Source organism: Pipistrellus kuhlii, unplaced genomic scaffold (assembly GCF_014108245.1).
Source record: "Pipistrellus kuhlii isolate mPipKuh1 unplaced genomic scaffold, mPipKuh1.p scaffold_m20_p_2, whole genome shotgun sequence".
NCBI classification, from domain to species: Eukaryota; Metazoa; Chordata; class Mammalia; order Chiroptera; family Vespertilionidae; genus Pipistrellus; species Pipistrellus kuhlii.
This window is the reverse complement of record NW_023425515.1, coordinates 69,828,635-69,848,872: the sequence shown is the minus strand read 5'-3', so window position 1 is coordinate 69,848,872 and position 20,238 is coordinate 69,828,635. Positions and strand designations below refer to the sequence as shown.

Sequence of the window (20,238 nt, the reverse complement as noted above, 5' to 3'; positions counted from 1 at the left end):
ATGTGGTAAAATTTCCTACCAAAAGGTATGTGGTCTATAAGAGTTTCTTCTGGAGTAGGTTTGCTCACACATTTGATGGACTCATGCTATGCTTTTAGAAGGCCAGTAGAGGGAGCACTACTCAATGTATTTATTATGCTGGCTTTGAGAAGTGCAAAAGAACTTCAGCTTTAGTTTTAATCCCGTGTTCTATCTCAGATATGCTATTTATTGATAACTATAAACAAATTATTTTACTTCTGTGCACTTTTTGTCTGTAAATGAAAACTGCTCATTTATGAGTTATGTTGTCAATCTATCTAGTGGCCTAACAGAGGAGAAAGCACAGTTTATAATTTATTCGGATTCCAGATGAGAGAAAGGTTAGAGAATGAAATTAGTGTCAAATTTAAAATATGTCTAACATAAATATTACCACTAAACAAACAAACAAACAAACAAACAATACATCTGTGAATCCAGAAGGATAAAATAATATTTGTCCCTGCCCTTTCTTGCAAATTTAGGGTGAGGCTGGCTGATGGCATTTTGCAGTAGAATCATTAAGAAATTGTACTTGCCCTGGCCTGTTTGGCTCAGTGGATAGAGCATCAGCCTTCAGACAGAAGGGTTCAGGGTTTGATTCCAACCAAGGGTATATGCCTGGGTTGGGGGCTCAATCCCCAATAGGGGGGGGTGTGCCGGAGACAGCTGATCAATGATTCTTTCTCATCATTGATGTTCCTATTTCTCTCCCTCTTCCTTACTCTCTGAAATCAATAAAAATATATTTTAAAAAAAGAAATTCTATTTACCTGGGATTTTGCTGGAAAAATTATTTAAGATGGTGTGCCAAATATTTGACAGAGTCCTGATACGAATTTTATTTTTTGCATTGTTTACCCTGTTAAAATTCTGAAACTTTGCACCAGACTAACTGAAAGAGAAAGATTGAAATTGATCACTTGAAAGATCTTTGTGTATACTGTTTTGAACTTATGGCCTGAATATGGTAAGCTGATAGCCATTTTTACTTCTCTTCTTGGTAGCTCATAATGTTGCTTAATTCAGAAAGGATTAAGAAACTTAATCTTGGTCTTAGGGTTCCTAAACGATGGATAAATAAGGTGAGCTAATGCTTGTTTTTTTACTCTTAAGGAAAAAATAGTATTGGTTTTGGAGAAACAACAACAATACTTTGCTTGGAAGATCCTATTAATACAAGGGAAAATCTTTTGAAAAAATGAAATTATCACATACAAAGCTTCCCTTTATTATAGCATGATTTGTAATTCTTTTTTTTACTTTGTATTAAAAGGACTTCAAATCTTTAGAAACTGCAAGAATAATGGGCATATTTATATCTTTAACTTAGATTTACCGTTGTTAATGCTTTACCACAAATGTTATCTCTTTCTTTCCCTCTGTAAGTGTGTTTATATGTGTGTGTCTATGTATAATTTTTCCACCCAGACTATTTGAGAGTAAGCTGAAAACATCATGGCACTGAATTCCATGAATATGCATCTCTTAGGAACATGAGCTTTCTCCAACATATAACCATAACACAGTTATCATACTTTGGACATTTGTCATTGATACGATACTATTATTTAATATGTAGCCCATATCCAAGTTTCTGCAGTTATCCCAATAATATGCTTCATAGCTATCTTTTTTATTTTAACTAATTGACTCAATGTTTACGTACAATGTGTTTAGTTGTCTCTTTAATCTCCTTTATCCAGAAATGGTCTGCAGTTTGTTTGTTTTTACAGTGCTAAGAATTTTGATATCACTCTTTTGTAGAAAGTCCCTTAATTTGGATTTGCTGCTTTATTGTTTCTTTTAAAAAATATATATATATTATTGTTTTTTTTACAGAGAGGAAAGGAGAAGGATAGAGAGTTAGAAACATCGATGAGAGAGAAACATCAATCAGCTGCCTCCTGCACACCTCCCACCAGGGATGTGCCCGCAACCCAGGTACATGCCCTTGACCGGTATCGAACCTGGGACCTTTCAGTCCGCAGGCCGACGCTCTATCCACTGAGCCAAACTGGTTTCGGCTGCTGCTTTATTGTTTCTGCATGACTAGAGTGAGTTAAGCATTTTTACAGGGAAATTGCAGAGGTAAAGTTTTCTTTGTTTCCTTCACTTAAAGTTCTAAATTCATGAACTTGATGTGTGCCCTTTTAAAAGTTGTATGCTCTCTTAAGTGTCACTTATTTAAGCTATGAAATTTAAAATATATATATATATATATATATATTATTGATTTTCCACAGAGAGGAAGGGAGAGAGACAGAGAGCCAGAAACATCGATGAGAGTCATCGATCAGCTGCCTCGTGCACACCCCCTACTGTGGATGTGCCCGCAACCAAGGTACATGCCCTTGACCAGAATTGAACCCGGGACCCTTCAGTCCCCAAGCTGACGCTCCATCCACTGAGCCAAACCGGTTTTGGCTTGAGCTATGAAATTTTGTTATCCTCTAATGTAACCCCCTATACTTCTTTCATTGTTATTATATTTTTTCTGTCTCCCCCGTTAAATGCCATTTCCATAAAGGAGGAGATGCTGTGGAGCTTGTTTACTATTATATCCCTGGCATCTAGGAGTGCCTGGCATATAGTAAAGTTTTAGAATTATTTAAAAACAAATCTCTGTTGAATTGACTTTTGATGAAACAAAAAATCATGACTGCAAGTTCCCATATCAAGAGTTTGTAAAGTTAGCCTTTTATTTTTTTAATTTGCTTTTGGTGTAAGTGTAAAAGACCTAATTATTGTGACCCAGTTTCTGGAAGAGTTCACCTGGTTTTCAATATTTTTCTCTTGGGCTCCATTCTCTCCCACTTTTCACACAGCCCTCCATCAAATATGTTCTAAGCACAGACTCTAGACCAGGGCCTGTGCGCGTAGGTACTGAAAACAAAAGGTGAGGAAGACACAATCTGTGTCTTCAAGGAGTTCATGTTTTAGTAAGGGGAACAGACCTTAAAGAGCCATAGTAATGATGAACAGATGCTGCGTGAGCACATGTGGGGCCAAGAGCCTACAGTAGGACTCCCCTCAGCTCTGGGCAAGGCCTTAGGAATCTGGCCTGTGACTTACTGCTGCACAGGCTTGCAGCCTGAGAACTAGGAACTAGGTAGTGACAAAAGATATTATCATCAGTGTGAGCCTTCTCTGAGTCTAAGCAGTGAAAAATTAATCAATTTAATTCCTATCCAGATTATAAGACCTGTTTATTTCTGGAGACCTAGTTATTAATTATTGTGTTGATTAATATTTATGAAAATATTTAATCTTAATGAGCCTCTATGAAATCATATCCATTTTTTATTTGTAAATACACATATTGGAAAATAACTATTCCTGAATCTAAGTCTGTACCCTTTTTATTCCTTTTTAAGTGGTGTCAATATCAAAATGCCAATCAACTCCAGCGGACCTGATTGGGTGACCGTAGTTCCCAGGAGAAAAAAAGGTAAAAAGGAATGAGCTCTATGATTTGCTGCTTTTCTTGCTAAATGGGTTGAGGCGCTGTAGTTTCACTGATGTTACAAAACCCTTCCTACCCTTTAATGTGACATGGTTTCTTCTGAGCACAATAGAAAATACTGAAAGAGCTGTTAGATTAAATTAAATCAGTTAGACCTTATGTGCATAATCTTGACTTTTGCCATTTATACTCATGTAAATGTTGTCTTCTTCCCCACTCCTCTCTTCTTTGGCTCCTCAAGAGCCTTTAGAACTGTTCTGTCCATTATGGTAGGTATTAGCCATATGTGGCTATTTAAATGTAAATTAATTATAATTAAATAAAATTTAAAAATTAATCCTTTTTAAATTTAATTTTTTACTTAATTTTATTTCTTTCCATGTATCCCCTCTATGCCCTCTTCTACCTTCCCCCCCACACACTCACCACACTTGTTCATGTCCATGAGTTCTTTAAAAAAAAGTTAGTACTTGAGTCACACATGCACAGTAGCCACATGTGGCTAGTGGCTACCATTTTAGATAGCACTTTGTAAAGAATGTATCCATCCTTGCAGAAAATTTTGTTGGATGCCACTGCTCTTGGATAGCACTGCTCCAGATATATTCAAGAAATGTGTGTGCAGTTGTCATGGAAATTTCTTAAATAAAAAACATTGGGTTAGTGAAAGGAAGTTGTTCTCAACGTGTAGTCTCTGAACTAGCAGCATCAGCATTACCAGGGGACTTGCTAGAACTGCAAATTCTCTGGTCCTATTTCAGAAATTGGGGGTAGGCACAGCAAGCTATATTTTAACAAACCTTCCAGGTAATTCTGATCCATTGGTACAGGATATTATTAACATTAAAAGAATGATTTTCAGAAGAGTAACTGTATGTGTTATATTTTTACAGAGTAGATATAATTAGTTATAGTGACTTTTAGTAGAAAGAAAGGATGAACATTATTATGGAGGCTTATGCAGATGGCAGACAATTGTTTCTTGGCCTTTTGGTTATCATCAAGTGCAGATTGAAGCAATATCCTTTTAGCTGTTGAAAGCTTATATATATATATACTAGAAACCCAGTGCACAACATCCCAGTCGGGGGGCCCTCGGGGGATTTCTGACTGGCAGCTTAGGCCTGCTCCCCATGGGGATTGGGCAGTCGGACACCTTAGTGCTACTGTGGAGATGGGAGAGGCTCCCACCACCACCGCTGCTGCTCTTGCCAACTATGAGTTCAGCTCAGGGCTTCTGGCTGAGCTGCACTGCCCCTGTGGGAGCGCACTGACTATCAGGGGCAGCTCCTGTGTTGAGTGTCTGCCCCCTGGTGGTCAAGTGCATGTCATAGCCACTGGTCGTTCTGCCATTCGGTTGATTTGCATATTACCCTTTCATTATGTAAGACATATATATGTACATATATGTGTATGTATATATACATGCACACACACACACACACACACAGCATTCCTCACACTTCCTCATCTTTGATACCTCAGGAGGCCCTGTCCCACTACCGCATCTATTCTTATTTCTGTTGTCTGGCTTGCCCTCCTTGTGATGTCTTTAGGTGTCCAGTGGGATGGTCAGTAGGAGGAGCTTTGGGTGGTATACTTGCATCTGACAGGTCTTGAGTTTCTTCCAGCAAGTGGTTGTGGAGAGAAGGCAGGTTCAGTAACTAGTGAGGCTTTTGATAGATTTTTAGAGGAAGAAAGTAACCATGAATCAGTAGGAGCAGAAGAGCCTGGCTTTAAGAAAACCATTTTGGAGCATGTGCTGAACATAATTAAAAAGAAAAAGGCAGTTGCTGTTTTTCCGATGGTCTTAGGCTCTACAGCAGCGGTTCTCAACCTGTGGGTCATGACCCACAGGTTGAGAACCACTAGCAGGGTTGCCTAAGACCATCGGAAAACAGATATTTACATTACGATTCATAACAGTAGCAAAATTATAGTTATGAAGTAGCAACAAAAATAATTTTATGATTGTGGGTCACCACAACATGAGAAATTGTACTAAAGGGTCACGGCATTAGAAAGGTTGAGAACCACTGCCCTAAACAAAGCACTCATATCCTCCCTTTAACCCTCCCTCCCTTTGTTTCTTTATTCTGTTTTTAGATAATTTTAGACTCAAGAGTTGCAGAAATAGTCGAGTTCTCATATAACCTTTACCCAGCTTTACTTATGCCGACAACTTAAGTAACCACAGAACACTTACCAAAACTAAGAAGTTAACACCAGTACAATATTATTAACTAAGCTATAGAATTTATTTGGATTTCATCAGTTTTTCTACTAATGTCCTATTTCTGTTCCAGAATCCAGTGCAGGATCCCGCATTTCATTAAGTTGCCCTCTCTCGGTGATAGTTCCACAGTCTTTCATATCTTCTGTGACCTTGACCCTTTCAAAGAGCATTGGTTAGATATTTTTTAGAATATCTCTAGCTTTGGGTTTTTCTGTTGTTTCTGTATGATTAGAATGAGGTTATACATTTTTGGAAAGAGTAGCACAGAAATGATGTGGTATTCCTTTTAAGGGGTTACATGTCAATGCATTGCTAACAGCCTTAACCTTTTTTGAGGGGATACATAATACTGATATGTATCGCTAATGATGTTAACCTTAATCAGTTGGTTGAAGTGGTGTCTTCCAGGAGTCTTCACTGTAAATTTATTATTTTTATTTACTTATTTTTAAAAGTTGTTATTTGTATCTTTGTATTTATTTGGGGACATACTTTGATACTCTGGTCAGCTATCGATAAATACTAACAATCCCCCCCATATCCAAATCCAAATCCTTCAGATTTTCGAATGTTAATTTATATGGCAAAATAAACTTTGCATATGTGATTAAGTTAAGATTTTGAGATCAGAAGAGATTACCTGGATTATCTGAGTGGGCTCTAAATGCAATCCCAAGTGTCCTTTTAAGAGGGAGATTTCCTATAGAAGACAAGGCAGTGTGAAGGGGGAAGCAGAGAGAGATTTGAAGGTGCCATGTTGCTGGCTTTAAGAATGGAGAAAGGAAGGGGCCATGAGCTAAAGAATACAGACAGCTCCAGATAAGGCAAGGCCACCAATTCTTCCCTACATCTTCCTGAGAGAGCGTGACTCTGCCGACACCTTGGTTTTGGCCTTGCGGTAACTGACTTTGAACTTCTGGCCTCCAAAACCGAAAGAGAATAACTTTATGTTGTTTTAAGCCACTGAATTTGTAATAATTCATTACAGCAGCCACAGGAAACTAATGCAGAGACTACATAAACATTCCATTTCCGCTTACACTTTCACCCAATGATTTTAGTATTCATCAGTAGATCTTGCATGTGGGAGTTATTTCTGTGGTTGTTCTATTGATAACTTGCTATATATCTCATTCTTGAGACATTTGTTAATTGGTATTTTTTCCTTCTTTCCCATTTATTTGTCAAAATAAACTCATGACTATTTATTTCACTCTTTGGGTTATAATTCAGTTCAATATCTTTTTAAAATATTTTGGCAATTAGGAACTTTTTTGGTTTGTCTTCTGGGTCCTTTTGACCTGCTCTTGTCATTTTCTTGTTTGTTTACCAATGACTTTCTTTTTGGCACAACAAGTTATTTCAGGCCCATCTTGTATTTTTTTTTTTTTTTTTTTTTTTGTCCTGGCCTTAGAAGAGTTCACAGTCTTTCTCCTTTTATTATTTCACTTAGGAACCCTATATTTTGGAGGGGTTCTTTTCCCCTATGAAATTTTGTTAAATATGTATTAGTTAAATGATTTGCCTACAAGGCAAAATTATTCTAAGGTGCATATTTAGAGTTTGGTGGACTATTTGAGATGCCAGTGCTAGCTCCATGCATGGGTGTAATTCCAGTCAAAAGCAAAGCAACACACCTTTTAATTAGACTAGACAAACTCATTAGTCAACAGAGCCAAATATCAACAGTACGATTGAAATTCTTTTGAGAGCCAATTTTTTTTTTTTTTAACTTAAAACTTCTTCTAACGCCACTTCTTCAAAATAGACTCGGCCAGGCCGTGGTATTTTGTGGAAGAGCCACACTAAAGGGGCCAAAGAGCCACAGTTTGACGAACTAGACTACCTTATCAAGGGCAAGCATCTAGTTTCTGACAGGCTTTTTCAGTGTCCCAATTACTGTTGAATTTTTGTAAGCAGCACTTGAGATCCCCAGACTATCATAGGCTCATAACTTAGGAATCTTCATGGCTTTTAACTTCACCAACAACTCATAGTTTTTGAGCAGTTTACTTACAGTTTAGGATAGGACTAGGTCTAATATTAGCAGAATAAATGTTAACATCTTTATAGCTCTTTAATGTTTTTCTTTATCTATTGAAATATATCTTATACACAATAGAGCACACATCATATAGTTTTGCATTTGTATATATCTTTGTAACCTGGCTAGGCCAAATTCTGAAGTGACTCCCAGTGATCCATGCCCTTATTAATCCCTTTTATATTTGGAATATTAACCCTTTATCAGATATATCTTGCCAGATATGTTCTCCCATTCAGTGGGGCTCCCTTTTCATTTTCTTGGTGATTTCTTTTGCTGTGCAGAAGCTTTTTTTTTTTTTTTTTTTTTTTTTATGTAATTCGATTTGTTTATTTTTGCCTTAGTTTCCTTTGCCCTAGGACTGTGGCCGGCAGATTGCGGTTCTCGAGTGGTGGTTGGCTGCTCTGTTGACGAATGAGTTTGCTGACCACTGACATAGATTCTTGATTCCAATAATTACAGGCAGTTGTTGTACCTTGTGAATAAGCCCTTATCCCAGTGGTTGGCAAACTCATTCGTCAACAGAGCGGCAATCTGTGCCTCGTGAGCCGCATGTGGCTTGCAAGCCTCAGTTTACCAGCGACTGCCCTAGGAGATGTATCCCCAAGCATATTGCTACTAGAGGTGTCTGAGATTTTGCTGCCTATGGTTTCTTCTAGGATTTTAATGTTTTCATGACTTACATTTAAGTCTTTTATCCATTTTTAGTTTACCCTTGTGTAGGGTATAAGTTGGTGATCTAATTTCATTTTTTTTCATGTATCTGTCCAATTTTCCCAACACAATTTATTGAAGATACTGTCTTTACTTCATTGTATGTTCTTGCCTCTTTTGTCAAATATTAATTGAGTGTAATGTCTTTGGTCAATTTTTGGGTTCTCTGTTCTATTCCATTAACCTATATGCCTGTTCTTGTGCCAGTACCAGGCTATTTTTATTGCAGTGGCTTTGTAGTGTAACTTGCTATCTGGTATTGAGATCCCTCCAACTTTGCTCTTCTTTCTCAAGATTGCTGCAGCTATTTAGGATCTTTTATAATTCCATGTATATTTTGTAGTGTTTGTTGTAGTTCTTGAAATATCCCATTGGTATTTTAATAGGGATTTCATTGAATCTATAGATTGCTTTGGGTAGAATGTACATTTTAATTTTACCAATCCATGAACCAGGGCTTTTGTTTTCTGGGATGGGAGTTTTTTGTTGTTGTTGTTGTTGTTGTTTTTTTAAATTACTGCTTCAATTTCACCTCTTGTTATTGGCCTATTCTGATTTTCTGATTCATTCTGATTCAGTTTTTGGAGATTGTAATTTTCTAGGAATTTGTCCATTTCATCCACATTTTCCAGCTTGTTAGCATATAGTTGTTCATAGTATTTTCTTACAATCCTTTGTATTTCTGTGGTGTCAGTAGTTACTTCCTCACTTTCATTTCTGATTTTATTTGTTTGAGTCCTCTCTCTTTGTTTCTTGATAAGCCTGGCTAAGGGTTCATAAATCTTGTTTATCTTTTCAAAGAACCAGCACTTGGTTTCATTGTATTTTGTATTATTTTTTTTCAGCCTCCATGTCATTTACTTCTGCTTGAATCTTTATTTTCTCCGTCCTACTTATTCTGGGCTTCTCTTGGTGTTCTCCTTCCAATTATTTAAGTTGTAGGGTTAAATAATTCATTATTAATTTTTCTTGTTTTTTAAGATAGGCCTGTAGTGCTATTATCTTCCCTCTTACGGCTGCCTTTGCTATATCCCAGAAATTTTGTGTTGTGTGTTCATTTTCATTTGTTTCTAGGAAGTTTTTTATTTTTTTTATCTCATTGGTAACTTATTCATTGTTTAATAACATGCTATTTAGCCTCCATGTGTTTTAATATTTTTGAGTGATTTCTAATTTAATTCCCTTGTGATCTGAGATCTTTGATATTGATTTCATTCTTATTGAACTTGTAGAGACTTTTTTGGTGTCCTAACATGTGGCCTGTCTTTGATAATGACCTATATGCACTTGAGAAGAATGTATTTTCTGCAGCTTTGGGGTGAAATGTTCTATAAACGTCAATTACATCCATCTGAAACAGTGTGTCATTTAGAGTCACTGTTTCCTTGTTAAGTTTTATCTGTAAGATCTCTCCATTGAAGTCAGTAGGGTGTTAAATTTCCCCACCTGAACTGTATTGCTCTCGATCTCTCTCCCTTAAAGTCCTCTAGAAGTTCTTTTATATTTTAGGTGCTCCTATATTGGATGTATATGTGTTTACCTGGGTTATATGCTATTATTGGATCATTCCCTTAAGTATTATACTAGAGGCCTGGTGCACGACATTCGTGCACGCAGTGGAGGCTGGGGAAAGAGGAGGTCCATCAGCCTGGCCTGTGCCCTTTCACAGTCTGGGAGCCCTTGGGGGATGTCCAACTGACAGCTTAGGCCCGCTCCCCACCCTATCGGATGGAAGGATCTGCAGTATGAGGGAATGACTAAGCACAGGAAACTAAAGTGTCTGCCTTCTGAGCTCTAATCCCAGAGCCCCAACCCTTGCTTCTGCTCACACATCTGTAGTTTACCCTCTCTCTCTCTAAGCTCAAGGTCAGTGGCTGTACTCAAAATTTTGTGGATTGGCCCTTGATGAGGGTCAATCAGCAGCCTCTCCCTGGCAAATAGCAACACTGCTGCTTTTCACAGCCAGATGTTGTATGGGCACCTTTCTCAGTTCTGGTGCTCTGGACTGTGGGGCCAAACTTGGGGTTTAGACCCCAGTGTTCTAATTGGAATCCCCACAGGTGAGATATCCCTCTGGAACTTAAGCTATTGTCTGTGGGAGCCTGGCCAGCCCTTTCACGCCTCTGGCCTTCCTATCAGTCTCTGTGTGGTCTCTGCCTTCCGTCCTTTGCTTTTTTATTTTTTTTATTATTATTTTTTTTACCGTTAAGAGATATTTGGACTAATGATTCTCTGAGGTCTTTCAACATTCCCTGTATTTTCAGGTATTTCTTCCTATATAGTATTTTTAGCTTTCCTCCATAAAATGCTTATTAGCCTTTAGGGGACTAAAATATAAAGAACCACCCCCCATACACAAATTCCCAGAGTTTTATAGGGGGATTCAAGGGTAAATTCAAATTCAACCTTTTATAACTACTTTGTACCTAGGACCTTCTCATATCCCCTGCACTTGACTGTTTGTACCTAAACAGCTTGACACACAGTCCTCATTCCTTACCTCCCTGAGATGGCACCCAAGCAATCCCGTGCTCACTGTGTTCCCTGGTCAAGGAGTTACCGGGTATTTGACTCTGTTTCTTCTCTATCTTGGCTTTCTTTCCTGTTATGAACCATGCACTCCACTGTGGCATGCCTTTACTGTTCTTTCTTCTATAGATAATTCCGGGCCAGAAAATTAAGGATGTATATACACATGTACACATAAATATATCCCACCTTTAATTTGCACTGTGTCTCTCTCTGACTCTTTCTAGATAACTTAAAGAAATTTATCTCTCTGCTTTTCTGTCTCTTCTTTTGTCCCATTTGTGGCCCACATGGTCCTCGGTATGGCTAATGAATGACATGGGATGACACCCTTTGAAGAAAATTTAAGTCGTGGTCTTTAGAGAGAAGCCAAGGCATTTAGAGAAGCAGGGACCTTACCTGTGAATAATCAAACCATCCCTTCTGTTTTGCATAAAGATATTTATATCTGCCCTTACCACAACCTGTGTGTAAACTCAGTTTTATCTTTTAAATTATTTTTATCCCACATGTGTAGTACACCAAGGTTTATATTATTTATTTAATAGGCTTTCATATCTCAGTTATCTTACGTGAAAATGCATTTTGAATTCCAAGAATTGCTGACTTTGTAAATAACATTTGTCTGCTTCTTAAAATCCTGTCAGGAAATGTTTTTGTCCCAGCTGACCAGCAGAGGGCAATGTAGGTACATACATTTCACTTAAAAATGCATTCTGTTATCTAGGGCTGCAAGTTGAAAGAATTAAGGTCAGGTTCAGTAATTGATTTGCTTTGCTTGTCTTAACTCTGGTCATAAATATAATAACATTTGAATAGAATATAATAACATTTGAATTGAATAGAAGTGTATATTTCTGTGTAATATACACTTTTCTTTATAAAAAGTATTTGACACAGAATAGCCGAATTTACTGAGTTAATCTTGATAAAAATTATAACTTCAAAATCACTTATAAAAAATGATTTTAGAGGAAGGGAGAAGGATAGGAAGATAGAAACATTACTGGGGGAGGGAGGGAGGGAGAGAGGGAGGGGGAGAGAGAGAGAGAGAGAGAGAGAGAGAGAGAGAGAGAGAGAGAGAGAGAGAGAGAGAGAGAGAGAGAGAGAGAGATATCAATTGGCTGTCTTCTGTATGCCTAGAGAGAGAGAGACAGACAGACAGATAGACACACATCACTTGACTGTCTTCTGTACGCCTTCTACTGGGAATTGAGCTTGAAACCTGAGCATGTGCTCTGACTGGGAATCGAAGGACTGCCGTCTTTGTTTACCGGCTGGGCCAAAATAATTTTTAATTTCCATCCTCGTAAATGTTTTCATGGGCCCCAGGTGTCTGCTCTGGTGCTCTCTGGCATGTATAGCCTTGACCTGCTGATAAGGTGTGTTTTGAGTAAGGTTTGGTAACATGATAAAGCCACACATGGTACATGTTAAGAAATTGTTTTTGAATAAGCCAAATATATATTTAAATGAAAAGGGCTTCTTCTTTAGCCATCAACTCAATTCATCTTTATCCCTTCCTTTTCCTCATTCGTTCATCCATTCTCTCATTTATTTAATAAATATCTCTGTACCTACCAAGGTCTGGCAATTGCTGTGCTTTATCATTCATTCAAAGTCCCACAGTTGGAAGAATCTTAGGGCAACATTTGGGTCAGGAAATTAAAGATTCACTGTGTGAGCAGAACCCTCTGGATGGAGCCCGGTCTATGCAGTATCTATTAGGTCTAGTAATAATTAATGTCGTTTTCTAATACTTTTTTAAATCGAATTTATTTAAACAATACAACAAAATTTAATCAACAATATAGTTGCCATTGTTTTCTACTACTTGTGCCCAATGCTCAGGAAGCATTTTAATCCCTCTGTTGTAAAATTCTTGTGATTTTGATGCAAAAAATTTGGTCAATGCATTTTTGAGGCATTCTTCATTATTAAATTTTTTTCCAAGAAGAAAGTTTTGCAAAGAACGAAACAAATGGTAATCGGAAGGGGCAATATCAGGAGAATATGCAGGTTGAGGGAGAACTTCCCATTCCAACTGGCGCAGTTTTTCAGCAGTGATTCTTGCAGTATGCGGTCGTGCATTATCGTGGTGAAGAATTACGCCCTTCAGATTAATCAGCGTGGGTTCTTTTTCTCTTAAAGCTTGGGCTAACCTTTCCAATTGGGCGCTATACACTGCACTTGTAATGGTTTGGTTAGATGGTAAAAGTTCATAATGAAGAATTCCTTTAAAATTCCACCAAACACACAACATCACTTTTTTTGCATGCAAGTCAGGTTTTGGCGTGGGCTGTGGAGCCTCATTTTTGTCCAACCATTGAGGCCGCCTTTTCAAATTAACATACAGCACCCATTGTTCATCTCCGGTAACAATTTGCTCTAAAAACGGCAAACGGTTTTGACGAGAGAGGAGCGAACTACAAATTGTGGCTCTTTGATTACAGTTGTTGTCGGTCAACTCATGAGGAACCCATTTTCCAAACTTTTGGACTTTGCCAAGTGCACACAATTGATTGGAAATTGTTTTTTGTGAACAATTTAAAGTCACAAGCTCTTGTTGGGTAATTTGAGGATTTTGCACCAAAAGAGCTTGAAGAGCTTCTTGATCAAAATTGGACACATGGCCTCGACCACTCTTGTCATCTAACAAAAAATTTCCCTCGTGAAATTTCTCAAACCAACGCTGGCATTTTCTGGCGCTAACTGCATCTTGACCAAGAGCACTACAGATGTTTTTTGCAGCCTCACTTGCTTTTCTTCCTAATTGGAACTCGTAAAGCATGCAGTGCCAAATATGCTCTTCATCTGCCATCTTCTTAGCCCTAGTTTTGCAACAAAAACCAAACCAAACACAAACTTTTTCAAGCAAAACTTGTTAATTGCACTTCAAACGTTCTGTAGATACCACGTGTTTGAAGGTTATGTCAATACAAGTCAACGCCAAGCAAGATTTTAAACGAATGTTTAAAAACGACATTAATTATTACTAGACCCGATAGTCACTCTCCCTTCTACCACTGTCTGTGTTGGTATGGATCATACTGAGTGAGAACTCAGTTCTGATACATTAACTTCCACAGCACAGGAATCACAGACCTCTCCTGCATATTGGCAGTTTTGATCCCCTCAATTCTGATAACAAATAAATGGGAGGTAGAATATATTCTTTTGTTGTTATTTGGTTTTGATAATCACAGTTGCCAAATAAAACTTTTAAAAAACTTATTTACTTTTTACTTAGGCACTGAACCTGCAAAAAATTAGCAGATGCAGCCCTAGAAGGTGTGGCTCAGTTGGTTGGAGCATCCTCCATACACCAAAAGGTTGTGGGTTTGATGCTCTAGTGGGACACCTATGGGAGGCAACTGATGTATGTTTCTCACAGTGATGTTTTTATTTCTCTAAAATTAATGGTAATGTGTTCTCAGGTGAAGATTAAAAAATTTAAAGTGCCCTGGTCAGTGTGGCTCATTGGTGGGTTATTGTCCTAAATACCAAGAGGTGGCAGGTTTGAGCCTTGGTCAGGGCACATACCCAGGTTGTGGTTCTTTCCCTGGTTGGAGGGTGTGCAGGAGGCAACCAATCAATGTCTCTCTCTCACATGTATGCTTCCCTATCTGTGTCTCTCTCCTTTCTTCTCTCAAAAAAAATTAGCAGATGCCTTAGAAAAAAGATGCACTATCTGTCAAACAGGGCATCTTTCTTGAAGTGGATACAACCAAAATAATTTTTAGTAATATGAATAATAACAAGAAGTCAAATAAGGTTGAAAATAATCATAAGTAGGGAACTAAAATTTTTGAGTCGTATAAGCATTTGGATTTTGAATTGTGGTTTAATAGGTGAGACTATAGAATTTTTATATTATGATCAATGTTTGAATCTTGGGGCATTTAAGGAAGTGATATAAAATGATTGGGGATTTTTTGAAGATTGTGGATTTGAATAAGTATTAGAAATGAATATGTGAACGCCTTCAGGAAAAGGCCAAAAAGAAAATGGCTGACATCTATAAACATCTACTTTTTAAAAAAATCCTCACTGGAAAATAAATATGTTTAGAGAAAGAAAGGTAGGGAGAGAGGGAGGGAGAGAGGGAGGGAGAGAGGGAGGGAAGGAAGGAGGGAGGGAGGGAGGGGGGGGAGAGGGGGGGGAGAGAGAGAGAGAGAGAGAGAGAGAGAGAGAGAAACGTTGATCAACATTGTCCAGTTGCCTCATACAGTGAATACATACCGTGACTGAGGATGGAACCTTCAACCTAGATATGTCTAGATATATACCCTGACCAGGAATTGAACCTGCAACCTCTTAGGATGGCATTCCAAACAGCTGAGCTACCCAGCCAGGGTTACAGACATCTAATTTTGTGATGTAGCACAGTAGTTAAGAACATGGGGCTTTGGGGCTCACCTGGCTTTGCTACTTGCCTGCTCTGGCACCTAGATCATGTTGCTTAACTGTTCTGAAAGGTTGCTTACTGTGAGCGTCTTGTGAGATAATATGTTTAGTTGCCTACAACAGTGTCTGGTGCAAAGTAAACTTGTAAGCAATATTAATAGTTCCTGTCTGTTTTGAAGCAAGGAAAACTTGTTGTTTCCCACAGAGGCATTTTCCAAAGGAGATGTTAGGGGTGAAGGATGTTGACTCTTTCTCCAAAAGGTGTCTTGGCACTGTGTTATCATGTGTATCTGGGCTACAACCATAAACACTCACTGCTGGTGTACTTTTAATACTGTTCATTGTGCACAACGACCTCCTGAACCTTTCCTATTGTGGGAATAATTGTTTAGATTGTATGTCATTGGCGTGGTTTCCCGGTGGTTCCCTGAATTAATACTTGATTGTAGGACCCGTGGGTCAAAACTTTCCTTTGAATGGACTGAGAAACAGTTGACTATTACTATGCATGCGTAGAATATGAATTTAAATTGTTACTTGCCTCACAGGCATTTGGGTGAGAAGCTCTTCTCCTCTCCTGGGATATGCTGGACAATGCTTGTATCTACACATTTCCTTGTTTTTTGCCTGCCTTTAGTTTTGGCTTTGATAAAAACATGCATAATCAGAGAAAATGCTCAAAAAAAAAAAAGAAAAAGAAAAAGAAAAATCCCCTTTCCCCTTCTGTACAACAATATCCTCACATCCATTTCAGACCTTCCTATTTCTGTACAAAGGAGAACAATTTGTAATAAGGGGAAGTCTGGGATTTCTTTGAGATATGATGGCAGGAAATGTTACCCATATGGTATCAGGCTAACAAATATTGGGGTTGGGGCATAATTGTGTTGCTAGAACATTATGGTTTATTGGAGGAGAATCTCAGAATATCTATCTTATTTTCGTATTTTTCTTTTTCAGAATCTAACAACTCAAAACTATCTCAAGGCTCAGGAACTTTTCCTTCGGGGCATTATTACAAAGATCAATGGAAGCCTAGAAACTTTAAGATCCGCCAGTTTAATGACCCTGACAACATTACTGAATGCTTACAAAGAAAAGTGGTGTATTTATTTGGTGACTCAACAATCAGGCAGTGGTTTGAATATCTAACTGCATTTGTTCCAGGTTGGTACTTTGCTTTCTGTTTCATAACACTTTTAGACATGGATGAAGTCAGCTTTCATGCAGACTCACTTGGGTACCTGAAGAAAGACATCAAGTAAAAAAATTAAAAAAAAATGTTATTTCTTGTCAGACTAAAGAGATATCCTAATCTTGAAAAGCTGTGTGATCATTTTTTAAAAATCAATATTGGGGTTGTGATGCATTGATGGAAGTACCGGGATCTTGTTGAAGTTTATACCACTGATTAGCTGTGTGACCCTGGACAAAACAGTTGCTTCTTCAGATTTAATTTTTAGAAGGAAAGGAGGAAGTACATGTGACCCCAAAGAGTGAAAAGTTAATTCCAGTTTTTGTTTTGCTTGTATTTTTTTAATTGAAACAGACATATTTGAGTTCTAGTCGATAAAGCATAAATTAAAAAACAAAAGAAAGGAAGTAATTTGTATGGCATGATAGTTTGATGTTGGCTTGGCAGGGCCTTCCATATGTTGCTTGATTCTTATTTCTAATGATGAAGTGTGGTATTTCTTTTGTAGCAGTGATCACATTGTCTTGATCATTTTCTACCATACCCTTTGTAGAGCTTTTCACCTCATAAAGCTTTGTAATGGTTCTTGATATTAATCTAAAGGAAGAAGGGGAGATTGAGTTTTTATTCAATTTAAATGGGGTTAAATACTAAATAGTAGATCCAGAAGATCTCAGAGGAGCTGGACTTTGAAATACAACTTAGATCCAGGGGAGGAAGAGAAGGTAATTCTAACTTGTGTTGTAGTCTTTATTATTTTTATAACAGAGATAGAAGTTCTCTAAGATATTAACATGATTGTCCATCTGTAGAGCGGATTACCTTCTTTCTTTGGCCAATAGCAGTAAGAGGTATTTGGTTACACAATAACAAAAAAAGGTATTTGATTACTATTATGTGTTCTAATATTATGTGTTCTTTTTTTAAAAATATATATATATTTTATTGATTTTTTTACAGAGAGGAAGGGAGAGAGATAGAGAGCCAGAAACATTGATGAGAGAGAAACAACCATCAGCTGCCTCCTGCACACCCCCCACTGGGGATGTGCCCACAACCAAGGTACATGCCCTTAACCAGAATCAAACCTGGGACTCGTCAATCCATAGGCCGACGCTCTATCCATTGAGCCAAACCAGTTTTGGCACTATTATGTGTTCTTTAAAAAGCAGGAATTATAGCTGTTGCTCTGGAAGAAATATTTATTTAGAAGAATAATGTGTAAATGTTAAGTTGATTTTTAGATATTCAACAATCAGGGCAAAGAGGTAGATTTCTTGACCTAATGGAGGTAAACTGATTATTTTGCTTTTGAGTGATAAAAATAGGCATAGAATCTATCACTGATATTATTTGTAATATCCTGTTTATGGAGTGATTTACATGGTATTAACTATGTTAGAATCAAGGTCCATTGAGGTAAAGAGGGACAAAGTACAGTGAACTAGGCATTCCTTTTATATTTGTATTGCACCTTTTTGTTGTATTTTTACTTTAAAAACGGTTCTGAAGCCACCAAGTAAAGAATAATAAAAAATTTTTATGTGCTTGGTTTGAACATTTTTATGAATTTGAGTTTTCCTCCTTTCAGATTTAGTGGAGTTTAACTTGGGTAGTCCCAAGAACGTGGGTCCCTTCCTTGCGGTGGACCAAAAGCACAACATCCTGCTCAAGTACCGCTGCCACGGCCCACCCATCCGCTTCACCACTGTCTTCAGTAGTGAGCTCCACTATGTGGCCAATGAGCTCAATGGTATTGTGGGAGGGAAGAACACCGTGGTGGCCATAGCTGTGTGGTCTCATTTCAGCACCTTCCCCTTGGAAGTGTATATCCGGCGGCTCAGGAACATCCGTCGAGCAGTGGTCCAGCTCTTGGACCGAAGCCCTAAGACCGTGGTAGTTATCCGGACAGCCAACGTCCAAGAGCTGGGGCCTGAGGCGAGCCTTTTCAGCAGTGACTGGTACAGCTTTCAGCTGGACACCGTCCTTCGGAGGATGTTCTCAGGGATTGGAGTATATCTCGTTGATGCCTGGGAGATGACCCTAGCCCATTATCTACCCCATAAGCTACATCCGGATGAAGTTATTGTGAAGAACCAGCTAGACATGTTCTTGTCCTTTGTGTGCCCCTTGGAGACATAGCCTGCCCTGAGGAGGACTGGAGGAATTACTTTCAGTGACCTTTTCCATCACCTGCATTACAGAAAGTCTATGGATGTCCCTGTGGAGATAGGTCCATCACTGATGTGTAAAAAAATTTTTTTAAGAACTGGACTTTATATAATGACTTATGAAGAGCTTAGAAAACACAGGTTACATTATATCTATGTATAGGATATTTTTCAGTCTTGACTTAGTTACGGAGAGCCATTAATAGCATCCACACACCATACTGCTCTTTTAACCAAAGATGCAAATTAGTGTGTTTTAACTAGATTCTCCTGGGAGAGGAGATTACTGTGCTAAAAAAAATGTGAAAAATGTTCTGATCTAAATGGAAGGGACAGTAGAGTATTTGTAGCTTATCTGGCAAAAGAGATTAAGCACATCAGCACGAACAGCACAGTTGTCCATCTTCAGCAGTGCGAACTAACCAGACTTATAATCAGTGGCTCCTATAACACACTGAGGACTCATGTGTCTCAGAGTTTCTCTTGATAATCTACTTTTTCTGAATTTACTTGAAATGACCAGTGTCCTTGCTCAGAATTTTTAGTGAAATATTTACTATGTCCTGCTTTATTTAGAAAAGAGTCGAAGGGGAGCTATGAAAACAGTATGCCTAAAATCTTTGTTGTTCAGTTGATATTTGCATGAAGTGATTGTTATTTATTTAATTCAGCTAAACTTTACACTATGAATACTTGTTTTAAAATAACTGCTTTTGGAACTGGAAAGGTGAAGTCTGTAAACAGAAACGAATTTTTATGTTCTGAAATTTGAGGGTTTTAAGAATTGACTTTTATGTATAGAGTGCTATTGTTTATTATAAAGTTGTGAAAAGTATTTCCATCTATTTCAAGTGGATTTGTTGTTGTTGTTGTTATTTTTATACCAGATATTAGACTTTGGTCCTTGAATTTGGCTAAGGAAAAAAGTCAGACCCAAGGAAGTCAAATACAACAAAAACTTATTTAGAAAGTTAAAGGGGTTGAATAAGTGAGTTATAGAAGAAGTGAGCCAGCTGGATTATGTGAATTCAATAAACAAGTTACAGAGACAAAAGAAAAGATGGGCCCTTGGAATTTAGGAGGGAAAAAAGGCAAATAAAAAATGTCTGGGGGAAGGAGAGAGGGAAAGGCTCAGGTGTGCTCCCAAGAGAGCCCACCTGTGGAAAGAAGGGGGTAGGGAAAGGCACAGGAATGCTGTAGAGGGGGAGAGGAAAGGAGAGGGAACCTTTCTTCTGCCAAAGCACATTTGGGGATTTATAATATCACTAGAGGCCCAGTGCATGAAAATTCATGCACTGGAGGGGGGTCCCTCAGCCCAGTCTGCCTGCCCCTCTCACAGTCCTGAGGGGCAGATGACCCGGCAATCAGAGGAAGGTGACACCCCATCACACCTCTGCTGCTGCCACTGCTGCAGCGCAAGCTTCGGCTGGCCCTGGTTACCTGAGCCCCAGGCAG

General features: G+C 38.2%; 1 protein-coding gene across 2 annotated transcripts in view; it reads left to right on the top strand.

Moving 5' to 3' along the window:
• NXPE3 (neurexophilin and PC-esterase domain family member 3) overlaps positions 1-19,618 on the top strand; it is a 58,350-nt gene extending 38,732 nt beyond the window's left edge. For both annotated transcript variants that reach the window (XM_036445049.2, XM_045584021.1), the window contains exons 4-6: positions 3,399-3,472; positions 16,378-16,584; positions 18,204-19,618. In XM_036445049.2, the coding sequence (XP_036300942.1) occupies positions 3,399-3,472; positions 16,378-16,584; positions 18,204-18,754 (832 nt within the window). In that variant the 3' untranslated portion in view covers positions 18,755-19,618. The remainder of the gene's footprint in view (positions 1-3,398; positions 3,473-16,377; positions 16,585-18,203) is intronic.
• The last annotated feature ends 620 nt before the right edge of the window (positions 19,619-20,238 follow it).